The sequence below is a fragment of the Mobula birostris genome, chromosome 15, assembly GCF_030028105.1.
Source record: "Mobula birostris isolate sMobBir1 chromosome 15, sMobBir1.hap1, whole genome shotgun sequence".
Classification (NCBI taxonomy): Eukaryota; Metazoa; Chordata; class Chondrichthyes; order Myliobatiformes; family Myliobatidae; genus Mobula; species Mobula birostris.
Genome location: NC_092384.1, coordinates 26799975 through 26825621, shown reverse-complemented (window position 1 = coordinate 26825621; position 25647 = coordinate 26799975). Strand labels below are relative to the sequence as shown.

The following is a 25647-nucleotide window of genomic DNA, read 5'->3' as shown; positions in this document are numbered from 1 at the left end:
AAAATGTCAATATGGAAATCTGAATGATTTGATGAAGTTAGTATGAAACCAATTTGGACAGAAAAAGGAATCTAATTTTAGAAAAAAATTCCAAAAGGAAATTTGAGATTTGATAGGAAGAATGTGTCCCGTGCAAGTTACAAATGCTTGTCAGGCTATAATTGAACTAATTCTGCTGCTTGTAACCCAATAAAAAGCCTGATATGTCCTAAATAATACAAAACACAACTATTGCTTCAGAATCTAGTGAATGCAGCAACGTTATCAAAACAGTTTGAAAAACAATACCGTGACCCGTTGGCTTGTCACCCTCACATCGATCTTCTGTGAGCCTTTCTGTTCTATACACCATCCGAGGGTCTGTTTCAGTCAAGATCCTTTGTTCAACGAGACGAGGAGTCTTGTTTTTTCCTGTAAAGGGAGTCTTTACAAATTCTTCTTTATCTGTTGCTGCCAACTCCATTTGTTTCTCTAGGTCAAGCCCAATGTCCAGGCCAAATTCATTTCTCATTTCTTCATTCCTGACTGAAACAGCCTCCATCCCATCAGTTACTGTTTGCTGGTGTGAAGTGTGCAGTTCAGCAATACCACGTTCATCCTGCCGTACATTTGTAATAGATTTCTCTTTCCCTGTATTGTTGCTGGTTGCTTCTTGTACGTCTGCAAGTTGTTTTTCTACATTATTAAAGAATCTTTTTTTATTATCTTTTGGATTGTGAGACAACATATTAAGACAATACAAATTTCCCTTATCAAAAGTTAAAATACAAACACTGAGAATATGAAAACTAAAATCCCTGTATATTACTCAGTAGGTTAAGCAGCACCTGTGGAGAGAGAAACAGTTAAAGGTTTCAGGTTGATAATCTTTCACCTGAAATGTTAATGTATTTCTTTCTTCACATACGCTGCCTGATCTCTTAAGTACAGTGGATTCTGGTTAATTGGGCCATCAGTTAATCAGGGCAGCCATTTACGTTATCTGGGGCAACCCTTAAAAAAGCAAAAAGTAATCGAAGAAATTCCCTTTTGTTGTGTATGTGGCCTGTTTACACAACTATGTTATTAATAAAAACGCAGGAGACGGGAGCTAAGTTTCATAGTTCTTTACTGGTGGAGTCCGAACTTGATGCTCATGTACAGGTCCATACGTGCTTAATAGCGCATGCAACGACGTGTTACTACAACATAAAGTAGTCCCTTATTATAATGTAGGCTATACAGTACACCTTTGTTTTCTGGGACACTATGCCACTTAACTGGGGTAGGAGACTGTTGACGAACAGTTTTTAACTATCAATGGTCATGTGCACTTGCGTGACCAATAGACACAACACTGTGATTTGAGCAAACAGTTTTTAAATAGTGTCAGTTGTGTTCAAAAAGCAGTGAATTTGTCACTGATAGTTCTCTTGAAAATTCATCTAATTGGAGCTGCTGCCTAATTGGGCCAAGATGTACTGGTCCAGATGTGTCTCAATTAACTGGAATCCACTGTATTCCTGAATCTTCCCTTTGACAGTCAAAATCTTTTTAAAAGATAAAAATTTCAAGAGGACTAGAATATTAAAGCACAGATCTAATGGAGAGATTTTATAAAGCACCGGTGAAGCCTCACATGGAGTATTGTGAGCAGGTTTAGGCCCCTTATCTTAAAAAGGATGTGCTGAAACTGGAGAGGGTTCAAAGGAATGATTGCAGGTTTGAATGGCTTGAGCATTTGATGGCTGTAGCCTGTATTCACTAGAATTTAGAAGAATGAGGGGTGACCTAATTGAATCCTATCAAATGGTGAAAAGCCTTGAAAGTGTGGATGCAGAGAGGATGTTTCCTATGGTGGGAGAGTCTAAGACCAGAGGACATAGCCCCAGAATAGAGGTACGTCCTTTTAGAACAGAGATGAGGAGGAATTTCTTTAGCCAGGGAGTGGTGAATCTGTGGAATTCTTTGCCATAGGCAGCTGTGGAAGCTGATGGGAACTAGAGGAACAGGTTTGCAGGCAAATCATGGAAAGATGTAGAGATTACAGAGTTATTGCAGTGGCTAATTTTAACATCTCCAGTATTGACTGAAACTGCCTTAGTGCCAAGGGCTTGAATAGGGCAGATTTTCGCTATGCGTATCCTGGAGGGTTTCTTGAAACAATACATAGACAGTCCAAACTAAATCATATAGTAGTGAATGAGCCAGGCCAGGTGATAGAAGTTTCAGGACAGGACCATTTTGTAAACAATGATCATGATTCTATAATTTTTAAAAGACTAATCCTTGAGTAAAAGTGTTAAATGATGGAAGGCTAATTACAACTGTATTGTCATAAACACAAGAAATTCTGCAGAGGCTGGAAATCTTGAGCAACATGCACAGAATGCTGGAGGCTGATTTGCTGAGTCCCTCAAGATTTTGTGTATATTACAGCAGTATTCGGCAGGAGTGGAGAATGTAGGTGGGGTGGGGGGGGGGTGGTAAATCTACATCTGACATGTGAAAGTCTTTTAACAGCCAGGAAGGCAAAGTTCAGGAACAATGGAAGGACATGAGATATAATGGATTCCACTTAATTGGGCCACTGGTTAATCGGGCTGGCTGCATATTTGTGATAATTCTTGAAGAACAAAAATGAATTGAGAAAATAGCCAGGATTCCCTTTGTTTATTTGGGACACTGCTGGTTAATTTGGACAGGAGACTGTTGTGGCACAGCTTCTAACTAGCGTCAGTCATGTGCATTTGTGTGGCTATTAGACACTACACTGTGCTCAGAGTGAACAGTTTTTAAATAGTATCACCTGTGTGTGCTTGTGTTATATTATCCCTTTCAGCAGATGGACGCCAATCAATAAGCAGTGATTTCCATGATTTCTAGCAGTTGAAACTGTAGAAATTCTGGCATATAAACAGGATATAAACATGCAAATGCTGGATATTGGAATAAATGTTCAAATAAAAACTTGCAGCACACAAATAAAACAAAATGGATCAACATGATTTCCCACATAATTCTGTTCATGTTGTAATAAAATGTCCCTATCTTAAGCATGAACCTGCTTATTCAGATGCCAATTGTCAAATATTCGTATCTGTTGTAACTTTGATTTTATTTCAGAAGAGTACTTTTCTGTAATTAAGATTCAGTACGTAAGTACTTGCAACTACTCAAAGACTTCCGGTTCCTAAAAAGAAAACCAGTTACTCGTAGTTTTTGACTGAATTAATTCGAAAAAAGGACAGAAAATTTAGAAAGTACTGCAGAAGAAACTATAACTGGCAGTGGCAAAAAAATCATACACAATTGATTCTTCTGCTTTGGCATCTGATAGACGTATCTATATGATAATCACACTGATGGTTATGCTATCAGGAATGTGACGAAAAACCAAGTTATCAGAAGATTGATGCTGATGAGAGAGATAAGAGAGACAAAAGGGAGAAACATTCAAAATATTAATGAGACGAGAGAGATTAACGAAAAGAGACACAGTTCCGAGTATTGACAGACCGGTTGCTTTGAACCTGAACTGTTTGAAGTTTGATGGACAGGCGATACCCCAGCAGGGGGATAAAATGAACAGGTTCGCTAAGGCAAGACAGACACCACAAGATCATGAGATAACGAGACCCTGGAAGTGCGGTGTGCCCCCACAAGTTGGTGGGAGTTTGGAGGTCTGGTCGCGGGACAGACCATAGACGCACAGGGTGAAAAGGTACGATCGACGGGAACCTGGTGTGCATGTCCGCCCTTGCCTGGGTGCCGGGTTCACTGTGGAAGAATGATCGTATCCGGAACGGAGGGGTCACAGTCGGTGACCTCAGAAGACATGAGAAAGGGCTTGCCCAAAAGCTAACTGCGAGGAATATCAAAGGTCTGTTTGAATCCAATTTGCATATCATCATTCACGCGCGCTCTCTCTCTCTCTCTCTCTCTCTCTAACGGCACAACAGCGATTGCTGTGAACTGTACTGAGCTGAACTGAACTCTGCGTCACTTGAGACTGATCATTTTACCCCCAGACTGCGATAGAGCTTGATTGATTCCTATTATCCTAGTTCTGTGTACGTGTGTGTTTTATCATTGCTAACCCGTTACATTTATATCCTTACGATTAGAGTACTGTGTTACTTATTTCCTTAATAAAACTTCCTTAGTTCCAGTAATCCAGACTCCAACTAAGTGGTCCATTTCTGCTGGTTTGGCAACCCAGTTACGGGGTACGTAACAGGAATTACCATTTGTATACAAAATAAAAATTTAAAAAATTGAAATCTGAGAATTCAATTTTCTGCACTTAATTTAAAAGTTAATTCAGTGTTTATAGAGACTGATAACAAAACAAACATCTGATTCAATCTGTGCAATCCAGTACATCAAACCACCGATATTCACCTCAGCAAAACAGAGTAAAGTGGATGACTTTTCACCAGGATTATCCTTACCCAAAGCATACTCCAGGTTAAATTATTCAGCCCCAATTTTCTCCATATTGTCAGGACTATCTTACATGGGTCTCTCTGCAAAATATCATGAATCAGCTTGCCTTAAATTTTTAAGTAATCTACTGACTCGCCAAGTTCCAGATATAGCAGCCAAACATAAATGCCACCGATTATTTTATCCACAATACACATAAATGCTAACTAGAAGCCATGGTGTCACATTAGCACCAACGACTTACAGAGAATGGAGGGGTGGGGGAAAGAGGGTGAAGGGCCTGTGTGGTTAATATAGGGAGTAAAGTTCGCAATCTCTGGAGTCCTCCTGGTGTTATGTGCTACTCAAGGCAAGAATAGAAAGATAGAACAAATGAATGAGTGGCTGAGGAACTGGTGCTGAGGGCAGGGTTTCATGTTCTTGGATTACTGGAACTTATTCTGGGGCAGGGGTGACCTATGCAAGAGAGACAGGCTACACCTTAACTGGAGGGGAACTAATATCCCGGCCAAGAGGATTTAAACTAGTTAAGTAGAGGACACAACCAGAGAACTAGGTCAGAAAGTGGAGGGATTGAGAGGAAGATAGAAGTAATGACAAGTGGGAAAAGGCAGGAGCAAGGTAATAGTGACAATGGGATGGACGGGTTGAAATATATGTATTTTTATGCTAGGAGTATTAGGGGATGGATCAGTACTTGGGTACATAACAGAAACTTTGTTGAGAGAGGGATGGGATTGGATTGGATGCTTAACATTCCAGGGTTTTTATGTTTAAGATAAAAAAAAGAAAAAGGGGGAGGGGGAGTTGCACTATTAATCAAGGACAATATAACAGTTGTACCCAGAGAGGACATAACGGAGGGCTCATCCACTGAGTCTCTATGGGTAAAACTCAAAAACAAGAAAAATGCAATCACTCTGATGGCATTATACGACAGAGCCACCCCTCTCCCAATAGTCACCAGGAAACTGAGGGACAAATATGCAGTTAGACATGGGAAAGGAATAAAACATCAAGGTTGTGTAGTGGATGACTTCAACTTTCCTAATATAGACTGCAACATCCTTAGTGCAAGAGGTATAAATGGGATAGAATTTGTTAGGTGCATCCAGAGTGTTTCTTAAATCAATATGTCAATAGTTCAAGAGGAGGGACTGTACTGGACCTGGCCTATGAGTCAGGCCAGGTGACTGACCTTTCAATGGGAGAACGGTTAGAGAAGAGCGATCACAACTCCTTAAATTTAAAGATAGCTAGGAGAATATTAAACTGGAGCAGGCAAATTATGAGAGTATTATGCAGCAACTAGGAAGAGGAACAATTATTGTGGAGCAAGTCCACATCTGACATGTAGAGGGTATGTAAAGAACAGCTGTATAGAGTACAGGACATACATGTTCAAATAAGGATAGAAGACTCAGTATGGCGTTAAAGGAAGCTTGAATGTCGAGAGAGGTGGTTAATATAGCAAGAAGAAAAAGGAAACATACGTAAGATTTAGGAAGCTAAAATCAAACTGAACCCTTGAAGATTATGAAAACACCAGAAAAGAACTCAAGATGAGGATTAGGAAAACAAGGAAAGACCATAAAAGTCTTTGGTTTAAAGGATTAAATATAGGATCCCAAGGCATTCTATATATACATGAGAACAAAAGGATAACTAGGGTTAAACTATTCAAAGATAAAGGAGGAAATATGCACTTGGAGGCAGAGGATATAGGTGAGGTCCCAAATGACCATCAGTGTTTTACCAAAGGGAAGGTTGTGGAAGATAGAGCAGAGTGGAGTGTGTTAATTTACAAGGGCATTTTGATATAGAGAAGAGGTACTGTTGGTTCTCCTAAGAACATAAGATATAGGAGAATTAGGCCATTTGGCCCATTGAGTCTGCTCCACCATTTCATCATGGCTGATCCAATTTTCCTCTCAGCCCCAATCTCCTGCCTTGTTCCCGTACCCCTTCATGCCCTGACAAATCAAGAACCTATCAACCTCTGCCTCAAACATACATAAAGATTTGGCCTCCACAGCTGCCTGTGGAAAAGGATTCCACAGATTCACCACTTGCATGCTGAAGAAATTCCTCAACATTCTAAAAGAATGTCCCTCTATTCTGAGGCTGGGTTCTCTGGTCTTAGACTCACCCACCATTGGAAACATCCTCTCCACATCCACTCTGGCAAGGCCTTTCACCACTCGATAGGTTTCAATTATGTTACCCATCATTCTTCTGAACACTAGTGAATACAGACCCAGAATCATCTAATGCTCTTCATATGACAAGACATTCAATCCTGCAATCATTTTTGTGAACCTGCTTTGAACCCTCTCCACTTTCAGAACATCCTTTCTAAGATAAGGGACCCAAAACTGCTCACAATACTCCAAGTGAGGCCTCACCAGAGCTTTATGAAGTCTCAACATTACATCCTTGCTTTTATATCCTAGTCCCCTTGATATGAATGCTAACATCACATTTGTCTTCTGCACCACAGACTCAACCTGCAAATTAACCTTTAGGAAATCCTAAACAAGGACTCCCAAATCCCTTTATGTCCCAGTTTTTTGTACTTTGTCTCCATTTAGAAAATAGTCAACCCTTTTTCTTCTACCAAAGTGCATGACCATACACTTCCTGACATTGTATTCCATCTGCTACTTCTTTGCCCATCCTCCTAATCTAAGTCCTTCCGTAGCCTCTCTACTTCCTCAAAGCTAACTGCCTATCCAATCTTCATATCATCTGTAAACTTTGCAACAAAGTCAAAGTTATTAACATAGAATGTAAAAAGAATCAGTCCCACCACAGACCCCTGTGGAACACCACTAATCAGCAGCAGCCAAGCAGAAAAGGTTCCCATTATTCCTACTCTCTGCCTCCTGCCAATCAGTCACTGCTCTATCCACGCCAGAATCTTTCCTGTATTACCATGGGCTCGTAGCTTGTTAAGTAGCCTCATACATGGCACCTTGCCAGAGGCCTTCTGAAAATTCAAATCCACAATATCAACCAATTCTCCTTTGTCTAGCCTGCTTGTTATTTCTTCAAAGAATTCCAACAGATTTGTCAGGCAAGATTTTCCCTTAAGGAAACATTGCTGACTATGGCCTCTTTTATCACGTGCCTCCAAGTACTCTGAGGCTTCATACTTAATAATCAACTCCAATATCCTCCCAACCACAGAAGACAAGCTAACTTGCCTATAGTTTCCTTTCTTCTACCTCTCTTCCTTCCTGAAGAGTGGAGTGACATTTGCAATCTTCCAGTCTTCCAGAAGCATTCCAAAATCTGGTGTCTAATGCCTCCACAATCTCTTCAGCCACCTCTTTCAGAACCCCAGAGTGTACGTCTTCTGGGTTAGGTGATCACCATCTAGTATCTTCAGAGGTTTCAGTTTCCTAAGAACCTTCTCTCTAGTAATGGTAACTTCACACACTACATGCCCCCTGATACCTGGAACTTCAACCATACTGCTTGTGTCTTCTACAGTGAAGAATGATGCAAAATACATATTCTGTTCATCCGCCAAACTCTTGTCTCCTTTTACTACCTCTCTGGCATAGTTTTCCAGCAGTCCAACTCTTGCCTCTCTTTTACACTTCATGTATCTGAAGAAACTTTTTGTATACTCTTTAATATTACTGGCTAGTTTACTCTTTTATCTTTACCTTCTTAATAACTTTTTTAGTTGCCTTCTGTTGGTTTTTAAAAGCTTCCAAATCTTCTAACTTTCCACTAATTTTTGCTCGATTATATACCCTCTCTTTGGCTTTTATATTGGCTTTGACTTACCTTGTTAACCATGGTTGTGACATCTAGCATTTAGAATACTTCTTCCTCTTTGGGGTGCATATATCATGTGCCTTCCAAATTGCTTCCAGAAATTACAGCAGTTGCTGCTCTGCCTTCATCCCTGCCAGTGTTCTTTTCCAGTCAATTCTGACCAACTCCTCTCTCATGCCTCTGTAATTCCCTTTACACCGTAATACTGATACATCTGACTTTAGCTTCTCCTCAAATTTCAGGGTGAATTCGATCACATTATTATCACTTGTCCCTTAGGGTTCTTTTACCTAAGCTCTCTAATTAATCTCAGACAACACCCAATCCAGAGTAGCTGATACCCTAGTGGGCTCAACCACAAACTACTCTAAAAAGCTATCTCGTAGACATTCTAGAAATTCCCCCTCTTGGAATCTAGCACCAACCTGATTTTCCCAATCTACCTGCAGATTGAAATCCCCCATGACTATTGCAACATTGCCCTTTTGGCATGTATTTTCTATCTCCCATTGTAATTTGTAGACCACATCCTTACTACTGTTTGGGGGTGTGTATACAACTACCATTAGGGTCTTTTTACCCTTGCAGTTCCTTGGCTCCATCCACAATGATTCAACACCTCTTTCTAATGATTTGATTTGATTTCATTTTTTTTTTTAAACAATGCCACCCCCTCTGCCTTCCTGCCTGTCCTTTCGATACAATGTGTCTTCTTGGACATTAAGTTCCAAGCCAAAACGTTCTTTTAGCCATGATTCAGTGATGTCTACAACATCATGCATGCCAATCTATAACTGCTACAAGGTCATCTACCTTTTTCCGTATACTGTGCATATTCAAATATAACACTTTCAGTCCTGTATTCACCTTTTTCAATTTTGTCTACCTTTTATGTTGCAACCCTTCCTGTTGACTGCAACTTTGCCCTATCAACAACCTCTCCTCACTATACCTTTCCTCTGTTTGTAAATCAACTGCCCCATCTTCAATACTATCACTCCGGTTCCCATCCTCCTGCCAAATTAGTTTAAACCCACACAAACAACTCTAGCCAACCTGCCTGCAAGGATATTGGACCCCCTCTGGTTCAGGTGTAACTCGTTCCTTTTGTACAGGTCATACCTTTCCCAGAAGAGACCCTAATGATGCATTAAACTTAACCCCTGCCCCCTGCATCAGTTCCTCAGCCACATATACACCTGCGAAATCATCCTACCCTCATTGGCAGGTGGCACAGGCAGCAATCCAGAGATTACAACCCTGGAGGTCCTGTTTCTCAGCTTTCTACCTAGCTCTGAAAAATCTCTCTTCAGGACCTCCTCACCCTGTCTATCTATTTCATTGGTGTTGATATGCACCAAACTTCTGGCTGCTCACCCCCACCATTGAGAATGCCACGGACCTGATCAGATACATTCCCAATCCTGGTGCCAGGAAGGCAACATACCATCTAGAAATTAAAGAACATGAAGGTGGGCAAGTTCCTAGGGCCTGATGGAATCTTCCCTATGTTATTGATAAAGGCTAGTGATGAATTTGCTGGAGCCTTGACCAATATCTTTGTGTCCACTCTAGCCAAAAGGTGAGGTCCCAGAGAACTGATAAGTAGTTAATGCTGTTCCATTATTCAAGATGGAAACTAGGGATAATCCTGGAAACTATGGACCAGTGAGTTTCACATCTGTGATAGAGAAGTTACTGGAGAGGTTTTTAGGAGAGGATTCATGAGCAAATGGAAAGCAATGGTCTAATCAGAGACAGTCAGTTTGGCTTTGTGGGAGGCAAATTGTGTCTTACTACCATGATTTGAGTTTTTCAAGGAGGTGATGAAGTTGATTGACGAAGATAGTGCTGTGAATGTTGTTAATATGGATTTTAGTAAGGCTTTTGACAAAGTCCCTCACGGGAGGTTCTTCAAGATTATGATGCATGAAGTCCATGGTGTTTGGATTCTGAGTTGGGTTGTCATAGAAGACAGAGGGCAGTGGTTGATGAGACTTATTTTGGTTGGAGGTCTGTGAGTGACTAGTAGTGTTCTGCAGGAATCCGTCTGGGATTTTTGCTGTTTGTGATATATAAATGTAGAAGGGTGAGCTAGTAAGTTTGCAGATGATACGAAGACTGGTGATGTTGTGGATAATGTAGAAGATGGTCAAAAAAAAAACTATGGGATATAGATCAGTTACAATATGGACAGAAAAATGGCGAGTGCAGTTTAAACTAGCCAAATGTGAAGTGTTTCACTTTTGGAGATCAAATGTAAATGGACATTTAGCGGCAAGACCCTTAATGTTGCTGTGTAGCAGGATTTTGTGGTCGAAGTCCACACCTCCCTGAGAGTGGTGAGGGTAGTAAAGGCAGCATGTGGCACGCTTGCCTTTATTAGTCAAGGAACTGAGTTCAAGGGTTGGGCTGTACAACACAGCTTTATAAAACTATAGTTAGGACGCATCTGGAGTATTGCATTCAACTCTGGTTCAAGGGGACCACTTTATTGAGCACATTTACCTCATCCACCACAAAAGGCAGGTTTTTCCAGTGGCCATTTCCCATTTTAATTCCACTCCCCATTCTCATTCTGACATGTAGGTCCATGTCCTCTTCTACTCCCATGGCCCTTCTTCTTCCGCCTTTTACCCCCTTCACCTACCAGCTTCTCACTTCATCACCCCCCAACTCCTCACCCACCCACTTTCCCACTGACCTACTTTATCTATCACCTGCCGGTTTGTACTTCTTTCCCTACCCCCACCTTCTTACTCTGGCTTTTTCTCCCTTCCTTTGCCAGTCCTAAAGAAGGGTTCTGGCCTTGACATGTCGACTCTTTATTCATCTACTCAGCCTGACCTGCTGAGTTCCTCCAGCATTTTGTGTGTGCTGCTCTGGATTTCCAGCATCTGTAGATTCTCTTATCTTTAGGATAAATATAACTTCCTGAGAAGTTATATTCTCAGGAAGGGCCATTCCTGCCTAGAATAATACAAAGATTAAAACAAAGAAGGGAGTGGCCCTTTGAATCCTCAACATAGACTATGGATCCCACATATCTCATGGCATCAAATGTGGGCAAATAAACCTTGTTCCTGCTTGGCATCTATCATTCCCCCTCAGCTGATGAAACAAAGCTCCTCCACGTTGAACAACACAGTGGAAGTAGCAAGGGCACTGAATGCTCCTTACAGTCAATCACCAAGTGTGGCTTAGTAGCACCACAAGCACTGACCTAGTTGAACCTAAGACAGGTTGTAAATGAACAAAGACAAGGGATCAACTTATTTGAGCTTGTCTTCACGATCCCACTATGATGCACATTTCCATTACGACATTGGTAGAAGTGAACACCACACAGGCTCTGTGGAAACTCACCACTGTGTTGTGTGTCACTACAAAATGTGCTAAATGGTTTAGACTTAGAACAAATCTGTATTTCGAAAATAGGCATCCATGAGACACAAACAGAAATATACATCACCATAATCACTAATGTGCTGGCATAGTCCTCACCTTACTGATGCTATTAAGTTAGGGTTTTAATCCTGGTTTACTCAGGAGTGCTATCAGGTATAACTGAAAATGAACTGTCAGTCTGGTGAAGCAAAACTACATGCAGGCTAAACAGCATGCAACAGTGATCTCACGGCCAATAGATCATATTGTAATCCTGTTCACATTTACTCAATGGGTAAAGGGAAATACGTCATTAGTTTAAGTCATATCACACATAACAAAACATGACTGTGATTGTCCAGTCAATCGTCCTAGAGCCAGGATGTTAGTGGAGGAGTTCCTCAGGTTCAATATTAACTGTTTCTTTCCACTGTAATATCAGAAGTATATTCATTTATGATTATACACTCAAATCTATTCACAGCTTCTTAGAAAGTGAAACAGGTCATGCATTTATGCAGCATGATCTAGGCACTGGGCCATTAACTTCACTAAAGTGCCTGCCATTCACAGTCAATAGCCTGACAGTAACCAAGTCATAATGTCAGAGACGGACAGAGAGGGAAGCAGGCCAGTCATCCTGCCACACCTTCACCAACCAGTGAACACCCACCTGCACTCATCCCAACTCCTAGAATTTGGCTCATACACTTCTCTGCCTAAGGAACTTAAGTCCTCATTTAGGGATTTCTGTAATAGCTTGACTCATATCAAACACAAACGCTGTCACTGACACCACTTCAAACACTCTCCTGATCAATGTATCGCTGGTACTCATCACAACATAGATGAGAATGGTTTACCTCATATACCTTCTGAACCTCTTTGCCCTTGTCCTAAATCTATGTTCCGTTGTTCTGTTGACCTCTGAGAGGGGGAAAAGCTTCCTTCAGTGCAATCTTATACAGCTTAATCACAACCCCTTAACTCCTCTGCTCCAGAGAGAACAGTCTCCTCATAATTGTAATGCTCCATCCCAGGCATCAACCTGGTGAATCCCCTCTGAGATCCCAGTATTGCATTCACATCCTCCCTATAGTGTGGCACCCAGAACTGCATGCAATACTCCATTTGAGGGCTAACCTAAGTTTAATAAAGTTGAAGCATAACCCTCCACTTGTACTCCAAGGTCACTCTGTTCACCAAGACTACCATTCATAATATATCAATGAGTTTCATTAGTACCCACAATATTACATTTACCTTACATCGTTCCTTACATTTATCTGGATTGAACTGCACCCTGTCATTTATCAGTCCATTTCACTGACATATCAATATCACTTTGTAGACTAAGTTTACCATCCACATTATCCATTACTTTGTGAAATGGAATTCTGTTCCTTTGACTCTGCTCATATTTGCACTGAAGATGCTTGACCTAATCAACGCTTTTAAACTTAAGATGAAGATTATATCGCCCAGTGGGAATGTGTGCCTGATTTAAATTGTTCTGAGTGTGGTTTGTTTTTTTTAACAGCAAGAAGGGGTCAGTAGACAGAAGAAACTAGCAAGGAATTTGCAGGTAGAACTGATCCTTTGCAGACAAATAGGTCCTTCGAAGTGATTACCAGGACGAGTTGTTCAGTCAAGCCTGAAGTTAAAAAGAACTGTACATTTATGACATTGAAAAAAAAATGTAGTAATGGTTTTAAAGATGTACTTAGATGTAATTTAAATTTATTTTTAATAATTTTAATAGCTTTAAAATACTGATCAGCCAAACACACAAGCATTTTGAAAGCTAGATTGCTTTGAATTGCAAAAAATCTGATTGTCCAGTTTACTATCTGTTAAGGTCTTCTCAGCAATTTTTGCTGCGTCCACACTACGCCAGAGAATTTTGAAAACGCTGGTTTCGAGTTAAAACGTCAGGCATACACACTAAGCGTTTTTCAAAATATTTCTGTCCACACTAACACGGATATTTGGGTGAATCTCCTCCTACTGGGCATGCGCAGGACATGCAGAAAACAAGCGGAGAGGAAACGGTATACTTAGTGCGCGTTTGTCCAGTTACAGAGTAGAAAAACTTAACAGGAATTGCTCTTGGCTCTTGTGCAGGAGGACTTAAAACTTAAAAAAAAATACTGGAGCATATGGAGGCAACCGATAGGGAGTTCACGGACAGTATAACCCGGCTGATGATAAACATTGAAAAACTGACTAACTCTGTTGCATTAATAAAGCACCTTGTTAAATGTTTAAGACATGTCTGCATCAGTGTTATCTTGTATTTCCATACAATGTTACACATCTATTGTCAGAGAAGTACTTGCATAAATAGGTAAACCACCTTCATATAAACACGGACAGAAAACAGGGCAAAGTGAGTATACTTATTTATTCAGTAAGCTATGGGTCAAAGTATTTGGTGAGTACATTTCTAACTCTTCTGGCTTCAGTCTCGTTGCCGTCTGTTCTGAAATTGTTAGGTTCTGCGAAGTGCAGAATGAAATATCGCTGTGATGATTGTACGCTCTAGTATCAATTGTTTGGTGACAATAAAGGAAGGAGGGGAAGGAGGGAGACAGGAGGACGAGGAGGAGAAAAAAACAATGAAATGCTGGGCTGCCTCCATCTGTTCCAGCACGTCATGACAGCGGTTTTAAAAAGCTCCAGTTACCCCGTACACACTGCAACGGATATTAGGCGTTTTCAGATTTATTCACTCTGGAGATCGTTTCTGAAAATCTCTGTATTCGGGGGATGAAAACGCCATTTTAGTGTGGACAGAGTCAAAAACGAAGAGAAAAGGCTTCGTTTTCAAAATTATCCGGCGTAGTGTGGACATAGCCGTTGTGTGCAGGTCTTTTACTGGCCTAATTATGCATCACAATTACATTATGTAATTAAGGCCATGATCCTTTACAGAGACATACCAATTCAGTTTAGGACACTTCTGGCAAGCAACTTTAGCTTTGGGAAATCACATTAAGTGCAGGATAACCGGAGCTGATCAGCAAAATCGGGCAGTAAACCTCATTTCGGCCATTGAATTTTCACACAACTTGTATAATTCTATGAGCATTATGCCATATTCAGATAGGCCTCAAATTCCCAGAACTGACCTACTTTAGCAAAATGAAATTTAATAAGAAATTACTCCAGGCAGTGGTTACCTAGAATCCAATTTAAAAACATCTTGCACTGAAGAACTAACCTTTGTACACATTTAAAACAAGAGAACTGAACGTACTAGGTGAAACTTGAGAGGAAGCAACCTTAAAAATATTTACTATACCTTTTATTTGATGTAGGTAGAAAAGCACCCCTCCTTCAAAATCTTCTTCATTAATGAGTTTGAGTCTTCTCGGTCTTCTACTCAGAACCGGATTCGACACAGATTCATCAGTACCAAAATTAAGTGATCTGCAATAAATAGAAAATGATAAATATTTTCTCCACATGCCAGAAATTATCTTAATATGGTCCTGAAATACAGGTTCACGAACTAGACACCCATCGTCATCTCTTTTCAGTTCAGATGAATATAGATGCAATATTCAGTGGACCTATCACAAACTACCCAAAATGACTGATGCATGCAATAGTGTTTGCAAAAGCAATATATGCTGCAGAATTATCAAACGAGATTATAACTAGCATATTTTCTCTATAAAAATGCCACTATTAAATTACAGTATGGTGCACAATAATACACACAACCAGGCTCAAGGACAGCTTCTATCCTGCATGTTACAGGACTCTTGAATAGACCTCTTGCATGACAAAGATTTCACTTCACAATCTATCATGTCATGGTCCTCGCACATTAATATCCAACTTCACTACATCTTCTCTGTGCCTGTAACTATAAAACTATGGTCCGTATTTTGTTTTTGCTTTTACCTTTGCACTACCTTAAATGTACTTATGTTTTGAAATTATCTATGCAGATGGCATGCAAAAGCAAATTTCTTACTACATCACAGTATGCACGATGATAATAAACCAATTACAAAGCTTATGTGCAAATACTTGTGAAATGTGTATAAAAGATACCGTCATTGAGAGGTAAAGCCCCACAATGAATACTGAACTAGTAAGGGTTGAGACAGAAAAGTAATTTCTATTTATAATCCTAGACTAAAACTAACTAGGAGCTATACAGAAGAAAATCATCCACTAACACAATTCAGAAAAAACCATCATCATTCTTTAAGAATGTGGGAAGGATATAGATCCTACTACAAATACAGTATGCCGACCAGCACAGATACAAATATAGAAGCTGGATAAACATACAGGGGAAAACAAAAAGAAAAAAATGCTGGCAGGATTTGAGAAGGGATATGTTGGGGGTTCAGGTGAAGCATAAGCACAGAAAAAATGGTCCAAATAGCCTGTTTCTGCATTGTATTTTCTGTGAAAAAAACTCAACATTTTAAAATTATATCAACAGTGATCACAGTTCATCAGGTCTTCACACCAAATGCACCTGACGAAACACATACACAGATGGCCTTCTGATTTAAGAGCCTCCCTTCTTCCCTCTAAATTTTGGTTCAACTCTTATCACAGGATTCAATGTTAAACCCATTTGACAATATGTGGGAAGCGTAATTTTGAATGAGTAAAGAATCAAGAAATCATCATTTGTGGCTCAGAATTCTATGCTCCCTCTGGTGTCTCTCTATAAAGTGCAGACAAGCCTAGAGATTTTCTACGAAAACCTTCTTTCCTGAAGAGAAAGGACTATATCAACATTGAACATCCGTAATTGGATTGCGACTTCTTTAACCACTTTAATCATTTCATCATATGTTATCTTATCAGAAACACTAGCCTGTAGCAGTGACTAGCAAACAAGAACAAGAATTCTTGCCTGTCTTTTCTCCCCAATCTATGGGTATTTATATTTATAATGATACTCCTATTGTCATGTTATGATCACCTTGACTCATACATCTTTCTAGTGAGAATAACTCTTTTCAACACATGTATTTACTGAAAAACCTAGGAACTTTATTACTTCAGAAGTGTATTCTGATTTGATGTTAATATTGTTTCGCCACCAATGTGAATACAAAGATACAGTATTTTTTAAGTTTTAAAGCATTGCCATGATTACCATACACATATTGAATTCAAGATAGAATCAGCTATGATGCGCTCAATGTAAAATAATTTCAAACACTTAATATTTAGCCTTCTAAAGGTAAAAATAAACTGATATCGAGAATGAAGCTTTCACTTTGTTCTAAGATCAGCTACAGTGAGCTTATGATGTAGCAATAATTTGTGATCAGGTTCAAACTGTTGTGTTTTGTAACTCCAAAACATAAAATTAATTGAAATAAAAACGTGGAGCGAAATAATAATGTCTTAGTTTCATTTTTACTGTAAGTGTGACGCATTCATATGACATAGTGGTATAATGGTGTATACCATTCACATTCTTTCACATATAACACACAATGAATTAAATGAACAAGAATGTTTAATCAGGAATGTTGAATATTACTCAAACATTACTGAAATATTACATACATAACACACCTCCCTGAAATATCACACACGCATTACACCTAGTATAATATGTAATACAACAAATATATAGACATCCACACCATAATAAATTTTAAATTGTCCTATTCAGGCCAAAAGCTATCATCGCTATGGAGGCTTTCTTACTCTCGTGGGATAATGTCGTTCCTGACAAGAGGATCACTCTGCTTTACAGGTGAGATATGAGGCTGTGAAACATTGTCCATGGTGGATGTAGAAGTTGACTCTGGGACTGCAGGAAGTGGTTCTGACAGCTCTGGCCACCTTTCTACTCTAATAATTGACGTTGCTCTCAACTGATTGTTATGTCATCTCCAGATTATATAAGATGCAATCTCCACTGAGTAGGAGAGTGGGCCAGTTCTGCTCTTAATCTTTTCAAGAATCCACTTTGATCACCTCTGTTGTCCCTCACCAAGACAGTTTGTCCATGAGGGAAGTGTCGAACCACCTTGTTGAGGAGCCTTCAAATTGTCTCAGCTGTTTGTCCTGTATACTTCTTCTCAGACTGGGTTTGAGGAGATTCAGGTGTAAATGCAAGGGACATCCCAGTAAAGCACAGCTGGTGAATTGTTGGTTGTGCAGTGCATTGCATTGCAATATGCAAGGAGGAAATTGTGAGCTTCTGGTTCGGTGTTAGTGTAGTGTATTCTGTTGACATTTCTTGCAGTGTGTTCTTTAGACTGTGGACAAACCTTTCCACCAAGCCATTTGTTGCTAGGTGATATGATGCAGATGTAATAGATTAGATTAGATTATGAGGACACTCAGTCCTCGTTTATTGTCATTTAGAAATGCATGCATTAAAAAATGATACAATGTTCCTCCAGTACGATATCACAGAAACACAGGACAGACCAAGACTAAAACTAACAAAAACCACATAATTATAACATATAGTTACAACAGTGCAAAGCAATACTGTAATTTGATAAGAGCAGACCATGGGCACAGTAAAAAAAAGTCTCAAAGTTCCGATAGCCCAACATCTCACGCGAACAGTAGAAGGAAGGAAACCCTCCCTGCCATGAGCTTCCAGTGCCGCAAACTTGCCGATGCAGCACCCTGGAAGCACCCGACCACAGTCCGACTCTGAGTCCGTCCGAAAAATTCAAGCCTCCGACCAGCCCTCCGACACCGAGCACCATCTCTGCCGAGCCTTTGACCCTGGCCCCAGCCGCCAAGAAAAAGACAAAGCCGAGGATTCGAGGTGTTCCCCTCCGGAGATTTCAGATCACACAGTAGCAGCGGCAGCGAAGCAGGCATTTCAGAAGTTTCACTAGATGTTCCTCCATGCTCTCACATCTGCCTCCATCAAATCAGAATTGTGCACAGCCTCCCACTTGATAGATTACAGATATTCATCACTGGAGAGGCCGGGCGCGCTGTGTCGCACTGCCATCTTCTCCTCTCCTTGAATAATATGTCTTGTTCCATTCACTTGAGGCTTCTCAGTACAAGTGTGTGTGAGACTGTAGTGGAGGCTATTTGAAACACTACTGGCCACTATGCAGCTGTATCCACTACTACCAAAATCTTCATGAATACTCTGCCGGGTAATACTCTACGCTGTTCTTGGAAACCTCTGGACGTGTTGGCATCCTGAACAGTGCATGGCAAGCTGCTCGATCTGCTGATCTATCCCAGGCCACAAGACAAAACTTCGAATCTACACTTTCATTTTGACCATGCCCAGATGACTGGCATGCAGCTCATCCAACACTTCGTCTCTCAGCTTGGATGGTACGACAACTCTCAATCCCCACACAAGACAACCCGACAACAGCAAGTAAAAATGGGGGAACCAGGACTCCTGCTGCACAATCCAGCCACTTTGAGTGGTCATGTAGACCTGAGACAGTGTGAGATCTTTTCTGGTTTCCCTTTGGATCATTTCTGCTGTAATAGGGAGACCTTCAATTTGAATTAGGGAAAATGCGCCAAGAGGAGTGTCCTCTTTTGTAAATGTTTCAGATATTTCCTTTCCAAGGGTAAATAGAACAATCCATCAGCAACTTCATGATTAGTCACCCTCTGGAATTCAATCTTGTAATTGTGTCCTCCAAGAAACAGAGTTCATCTCTACATTTGTGCTGTTGCTGTTAGAGGAACACCCTTCTGTGCAGTGAAAAAGGACACTAGTGGTTGATATAATCAGTAATGAAGGTGAACACTTTCCCATACAAGTACTGGTTAAAACGTTTTGCATTCCAAACCAGACTCAAAGCCTCCTTATCAATCTGTACGTAATCTTTCTCTACAGCACTAAGGGAATGTGATGCAAAAGCTATGGGGCATTCACTTCCATCACTCATAACATGTGACACTATTGCACCTAATAAGGCAAGGCGTCATATGCAAGCTCCATTGGACAACGTGGATCATAATGTGTGAGTACGGTGTCTGATGTCACCATTTCCTTTACCTTTTGGAAAGCCACCTCACACTGCTTTGCCCATCACCATTTCTTCCTGATCGGTAATAATGAATTCAAGGGGTGGAGTACAGTAACCAGGTTTGACAGGTATCTGTTATAATTGACAAATGCTAAAAAGGACCACAACTGTGATATGTCCTTTGGCTTAGGGATCCACCACTGCTTGAATTTTCTCAGCACAAGTGTAATCCTTGTGTCTCAATGGTGTGACCACACTAAGTGATACATGGTTTAAAAGAATTTATAATTGTTGCATTGTGCTCTGAGCCCATAATCTTCTAACCTTTTTAACATTGTCTTGAGATTTTGGAGATGTTCAATGATATCATCCAGGTAACACTTAGTGCCTGGAAAGCCTCGCAGAACCTGGCTGATAACTTTTTGCCAGAATGCAGGTGCAGATACTACTCCAAAAATAAGCCTATAATAGCCTTAAAGCGTTTTGTGAATGTTTACGGTAATAAACACTCTAGGTTTCATCTTTAAATCTACAGTGCATTGTATGTGAAGCCCCTTTCATTCCTGACTGCAACTCAATTGCATCTGTTTGTTGTTTCCATTGATATAGCAATTTCAGCTGCTCTTTTAAATGTGAGTTGTGTTTCATTTATGAGCCATTTTTGAATGCTTTTTTGTAAGATTTTACACTAACCGATCTCTCAGTACATCATTAAGTCCATCACTGAACTGTTAATGCTCAGACAACTTCTCCAATTCAGGCACATATGCTGAAATGGACTACCTTTTGATTCCATGTTTGAAAGCGAAAGCATCTGCAATCAACTGTTTCAATTCTAAATGCTTCTGCATTACTTTCAAGATATCAGCAAAGCTCATTTTGGCTGGTTTGGTTGGAGCAGTTAAACTTCTATGCAAACATTATGCTTTTCTACCCAATGCACTTAGTAAGACTGTCACTCGATTTCATTGGCTGTTTAATTTGCTTCAAAATACAGCTCAATTTGCTCAGTATACAATATCAAATTAACATTTCGACAATAAAATGCGAATATCTTTCTGATGTAGCCAGCCATTTCTGCCTTTTTTCTTATTTATAAATATTATCATCCAGTGCTCACTTTTAATGAACCCATGCATTTGTCTGTTCTCTGCCTTTTTTAAAAAACTCCCAAAAAAGCACATGATGCGCTGTTTATTTACTCAATTATTTCCTGCTGCACTTCAGCAGGCAGGTAATCATCTTGGGTTTGTTTAAAATTTACTTTTCACCACAGAGTGAGGAATAACGTGTTTTAGTTTCATTTTAACTTTAAGTAAGATGCACACGTATAACGTAGTGGGGTAATGACATATGCTAGTTATGCACTTCTAATTATAACACGTAATGAATTATTTGAATGAACTTGAATGCTTAATCAAACAATATATTTACAATATTATTCAAACCTTACTGAAATATTAAATACACATCATAACCAATTACTTTTGAAAGGCAGAGTATAGATGCAAAGCTGATACTACCCCATTTTCTTTCTACTTTATTCCCTTTAGCCCAACAGAGGGACAAGATGTGGATTTGATCCCCTTTCAAATATGTGACTACTGATGGTACCTACACAACAAACAGGACAATTGTGTCATGTCCAAAACAATGAAAAAATACAGAATTCCATTAAAGCAGCATAGAAACATAGAAAACCTACAGCACAATACAGGCCCTTCGGCCCACAAAGATGTGCCGAACGTGTCCCTACCTTAGAAATTACTAGGCTTACCCATAGCCCTCTATTTTACTAAGCTCCATGTACCTATCTAAATGTCAATTAAAAGACCCTATCGTATCCACCTCCACCACCACCATCGTTGCCGGCAGCCCATTCCATGCACTCACCACTCTCTGAGTAAAAAACTTACCCCGACACCTCCTCTGTACCTACTCCACAGCCTCTGACTATCCACACGATCAATGCCTCTCATTATCTTATACACCTCTTTCAGGTCACCTCTCATCCTCCATCACTCCAAGGAGAAAAGGCTGCCTTCACTCAACCTATTCTCATAAGGCATCTTCCATAACTTCTTACAGCACTATATCTGCATAATAGATTCCACTGGTTTATAGCTTTCATACCAAAATGCATATTGTTATGGAAAATTCCAAAATCATTTTCAAAAAAGTGCTATATAAAGGAACAATTTTCAAGAAATTAAATACAAAAAAGATGCAATTGCATGTTTATTACCCAACCATTCCTGAAATATCAGTCAATCCTGCAGTCTTCTCAAGTGGTCCCGATCTTTCAATTTCATTTTCTTCAGGTTCTTGGAAGGGAAAAAAGTTGAAATAATAACAAGAAAAGTACGGAACATGTAGTAATAGATCAGACACTTCTTTTTGCATCAGTTCTTGTGGATAGTATTCAGTTAAGTAATTAAGATTGAATTTGCCAGACATATTTCAAACACACCAAAAGAAAGATTAATAGCTGGTCTGAGCAATTAAAGATAAAACAGGCCTCATGCTCATGGTCACCCAGGAACACACAGTAAATATACTATTTTTATTCTAGATCACCACATACTGAACTAAACAGAATGACTTACAAATTCCCAATTAAAGAAAATAAGAGCCAATTGTCCTTCTTTTACCCGTTTGGATCAATTAATCATACCAACAAATCTTACATCATGAACCAGAACCATAATTGGATCAGGCCAATTACTACTCTGAGAAAGGGTGAAAAGGCTGAAAAAGTATCTTGGCGGATGCAAGTTAAATGGCAAATGACCATCTACCAACTCCTAAAAGCTTTTTTCATCCTCTGTATGGTACAAGATTCAGATAGAAAGCCTTCCATTTAACTGGATCAATACTGCTTCAGAAACACCATTATAAAGTACAGCAAACAACAGGAATTCTGCAGATGCTGGAAATTCAAGCAACACACATAAAAGTTGCTGGTGAACGCAGCAGGCCAGGCAGCATCTGTAGGAAGAGGTGCAGTCGACGTTTCAGGCCAAGACCCTTCGTCAGGACTAACTGAAGGAAGAGTGAGTAAGGGATTTGAAAGTTGGAGGGGGAGGGGGAGATCCAAAATGATAGGAGAAGACAGGAGGGGGAGGGATGGAGCCAAGAGCTGGACAGGTGATAGGCAAAAGGGATACGAGAGGATCATAGGACAGGAGGTCCGGGAAGAAAGACAAGGAGGTGGGGGGGGGGACCCAGAGGATGGGCAAGGGGTATATTCAGAGGGACAGAGGGAGAAAAAGGAGAGTGAGAGAAAGAATGTGTGTATAAAAATAAGTAACAGATGGGGTACGAGGGGGAGGTGGGGCATTAGCGGAAGTTAGAGAAGTCGATGTTCATGCCATCAGGTTGGAGGCTACCCAGACGGAATATACAGTTTGTTTGACTGGTACTCTATTAAACATCCTAGATATTATTTCATCCTACCATTCAGGCAATAATTAGAGTCTGCACTACCTACAAAATGCACTATAGCTTCTTTCCAGACTTCTGCAAGAATAGGGTGAAGGCAAAAACAGTTAACTGCTGTTCCATTCTAAATCACACACCTTCCTACCTTAAGATCATAAGAAACGGGAGATTAAACCAATTGATCCCTCAAGCCTGCTTCACAATTTACTAACATTGTGTTTCAGTCAATGTTGCCCTCAACATTTATATTCTTCATTCTCTCCATTCTCCTTGATTCCCCTGCATTTCAAGTATTTTTTCATTCTTCATCTTTATGTTCAATGACTCAACATATACACCTCTTTGGGATACAGAATTCCAAAAATGTCCAAACCCACAGAATAAATTCTTCCATATCTAGAGATCTCCATTAGGGGAATACTTTCTCTTCATCCATCTTGTCAATCCCTCCCCACCATCCAAAATCTTTTTCAATAAGATCATCTTTAATTCTTCTAAACTCTGAGTAGAGGCCCCATACATTTGATCTAGTGAGCCTGCTTAGTATGTTTTCTCCCTTAAATATGGAGACTAAACAAACTGCAAGTGTGTCATTGTTCCTAAATTATTGTGAAACCCAAATCCTGAAATTAATTCCTAGTAAACTGCAGTGTGGACGTTCATGCACCAGAGAGATAACAAAAGTTCAAGATGCTGCCCCACAAAGGGAATAGGAAACTAAATGCTTGTCCTAGCAACAATACCCACACAACATAACTGGATTAAAAATACTTGGAAAGGCCTAGCGATATCTGTATGGTTTCTCAGTGCCACTCACCAACAAACCTAAAACCAAAAACTGGACCAGTCACTTGAAGTCATAGTTACAAAAGCAGATTGGAGTTTGGGTATCATGCATCATGCATCACCTTTTGATATCTAAATCCCCGAAACATCTTAGTTAACAGCACTGTGAGAATACATTCACCAGAAGGACTGTAGTAACTCAAGGCAGAGGCTGACTGCTTCTCAAGGGTATTTCGGAACAGGCAACAAATGCTGGCATTACCACTAAAGAACCGATCCCAAAAATCCAGTTGTTCCTAAATATTTACAAGGCCCAATCAAATGTCACTCAAAATTTTAATTGCCCAGAAAATGATATTTAAGAACTTAATGTAACACCACTGAATGCCTTCAGAATTGAAGCAGCATGCATATATAGAGACAATTTAATTCACAGCCCCAAACTCAAATTACTGTCTTGGAGAATCTGATCATTTCCAACATTAACATACACAACTTTTCCAAATGTTCTAAATCTGATGGTTAAAACAAATTTATATCCAACACACCAAAAATATTTGTTGTTATACATAGCTGTTATTCATATTAAACAAAAGAGCAAAGTAGCAGGGTGTGCTTTGCTCATGTTAAGCTTTCCAATTAATATCCTCGATGTCAACATTTAATTCTGATTTGGTGGAACTGCAGATCCTCCAAGCTCCAAAGTATATAAAATCAAGAATGCTTGAGAAAATAAAGCCAGGACAATTTTAAACAAATACCTTTATTTTGTTGCAAATGGTTGTGGACTCCCTCTTCAAAGTCATCTTCATTTATGACTTTGCGTTTTTTAGGTCTTCTACAAAGAATTGGTTTTGTGGTGGATTCTTCGAAATCAGAACTGATTAATCTGTAATAAATACAGCTATTAGAATTATTTTAAAATTTTCTTTGTTCAAGACACCATCAGTAAGTACATTTCATATGGTTAAGTACATGTTACATTCTGTGCCTAAATGAACTGTCAGGTTTGTTAATGTCATCCTTGATGCAAACTGCTACCTTGTACAATTGATATATTTATACATTCAGTTTCTTGTAGGAATAAAAGTATTGGGATTTCAGGAAGACAGCATGTTTTATTTCTTAATAGTGCTAAGTTTTCATAAAACAGAGGGGGTCTATATAATCCCAATAAAATTGTCCCCTTCCTCTTTTTAATATAATCCATCTCCATGTTCTTTCTCTGAAGGAGAATGATTATGAAAGTAAACTCTTACAATTTACTATGGTACTGCTACTGTAGCACTGATAGTATCTCGTAAATCTGTTAGTTGGTACAAATGTCCCATCGTGTGCCATTTTCGTGCTCCAGCTTCATGTTTTCATTTGCCTTATTCTGTTATCATGACAATTAGAATGAATCTTCATTTGCAGTTTGTGGAATATTAGAATGAAAGTAAAGTCTTGGATAGATAGATATATAGGCATCCATTAGTCTCATGAGACCATGGATTTGCACCTTGGAAGGTTTCCAGGGCGCAGGCCTAGGCAAGGTTGTATGGAAGACCAGCAGTTGCCCATGCTGCAAGTCTCCCCTCTCCACGCCACCGATGTTGTCCACCATGTTGATGGGCATTAGGACCCAAACAACTTGGCACCGGTGTCGTTGCTGAGCAATGTGTGGTTAAGTGCCTTATTCAAGGACACAGCACGCTGCCTCAGCCAAGGCTTGAACTAGCGACCTTCAAATCACTAGACGAATGCCTTAACCACTTGGCCACACACCAACACATAGCCTAAAAAACCCATCCTGAATACACGCATTCTAATCACCCTTATTCAAATCTATCCAGGTAAAAAAATGTTA

At 39.8% G+C, this 25647-nt stretch overlaps 1 protein-coding gene across 2 annotated transcripts in view; it reads right to left on the bottom strand.

The window, feature by feature from the left end:
- Nucleotides 1-25647, bottom strand: part of LOC140210273 (uncharacterized) — a 56235-nt gene that overhangs the window by 6851 nt on the left and 23737 nt on the right. For both annotated transcript variants that reach the window (XM_072279146.1, XM_072279147.1), the window contains exons 9-12: nt 24560-24687; nt 21817-21895; nt 14909-15036; nt 289-675 (exon numbers count right to left, since the gene is read on the bottom strand). In XM_072279146.1, the coding sequence (XP_072135247.1) occupies nt 289-675; nt 14909-15036; nt 21817-21895; nt 24560-24687 (722 nt within the window). The remainder of the gene's footprint in view (nt 1-288; nt 676-14908; nt 15037-21816; nt 21896-24559; nt 24688-25647) is intronic.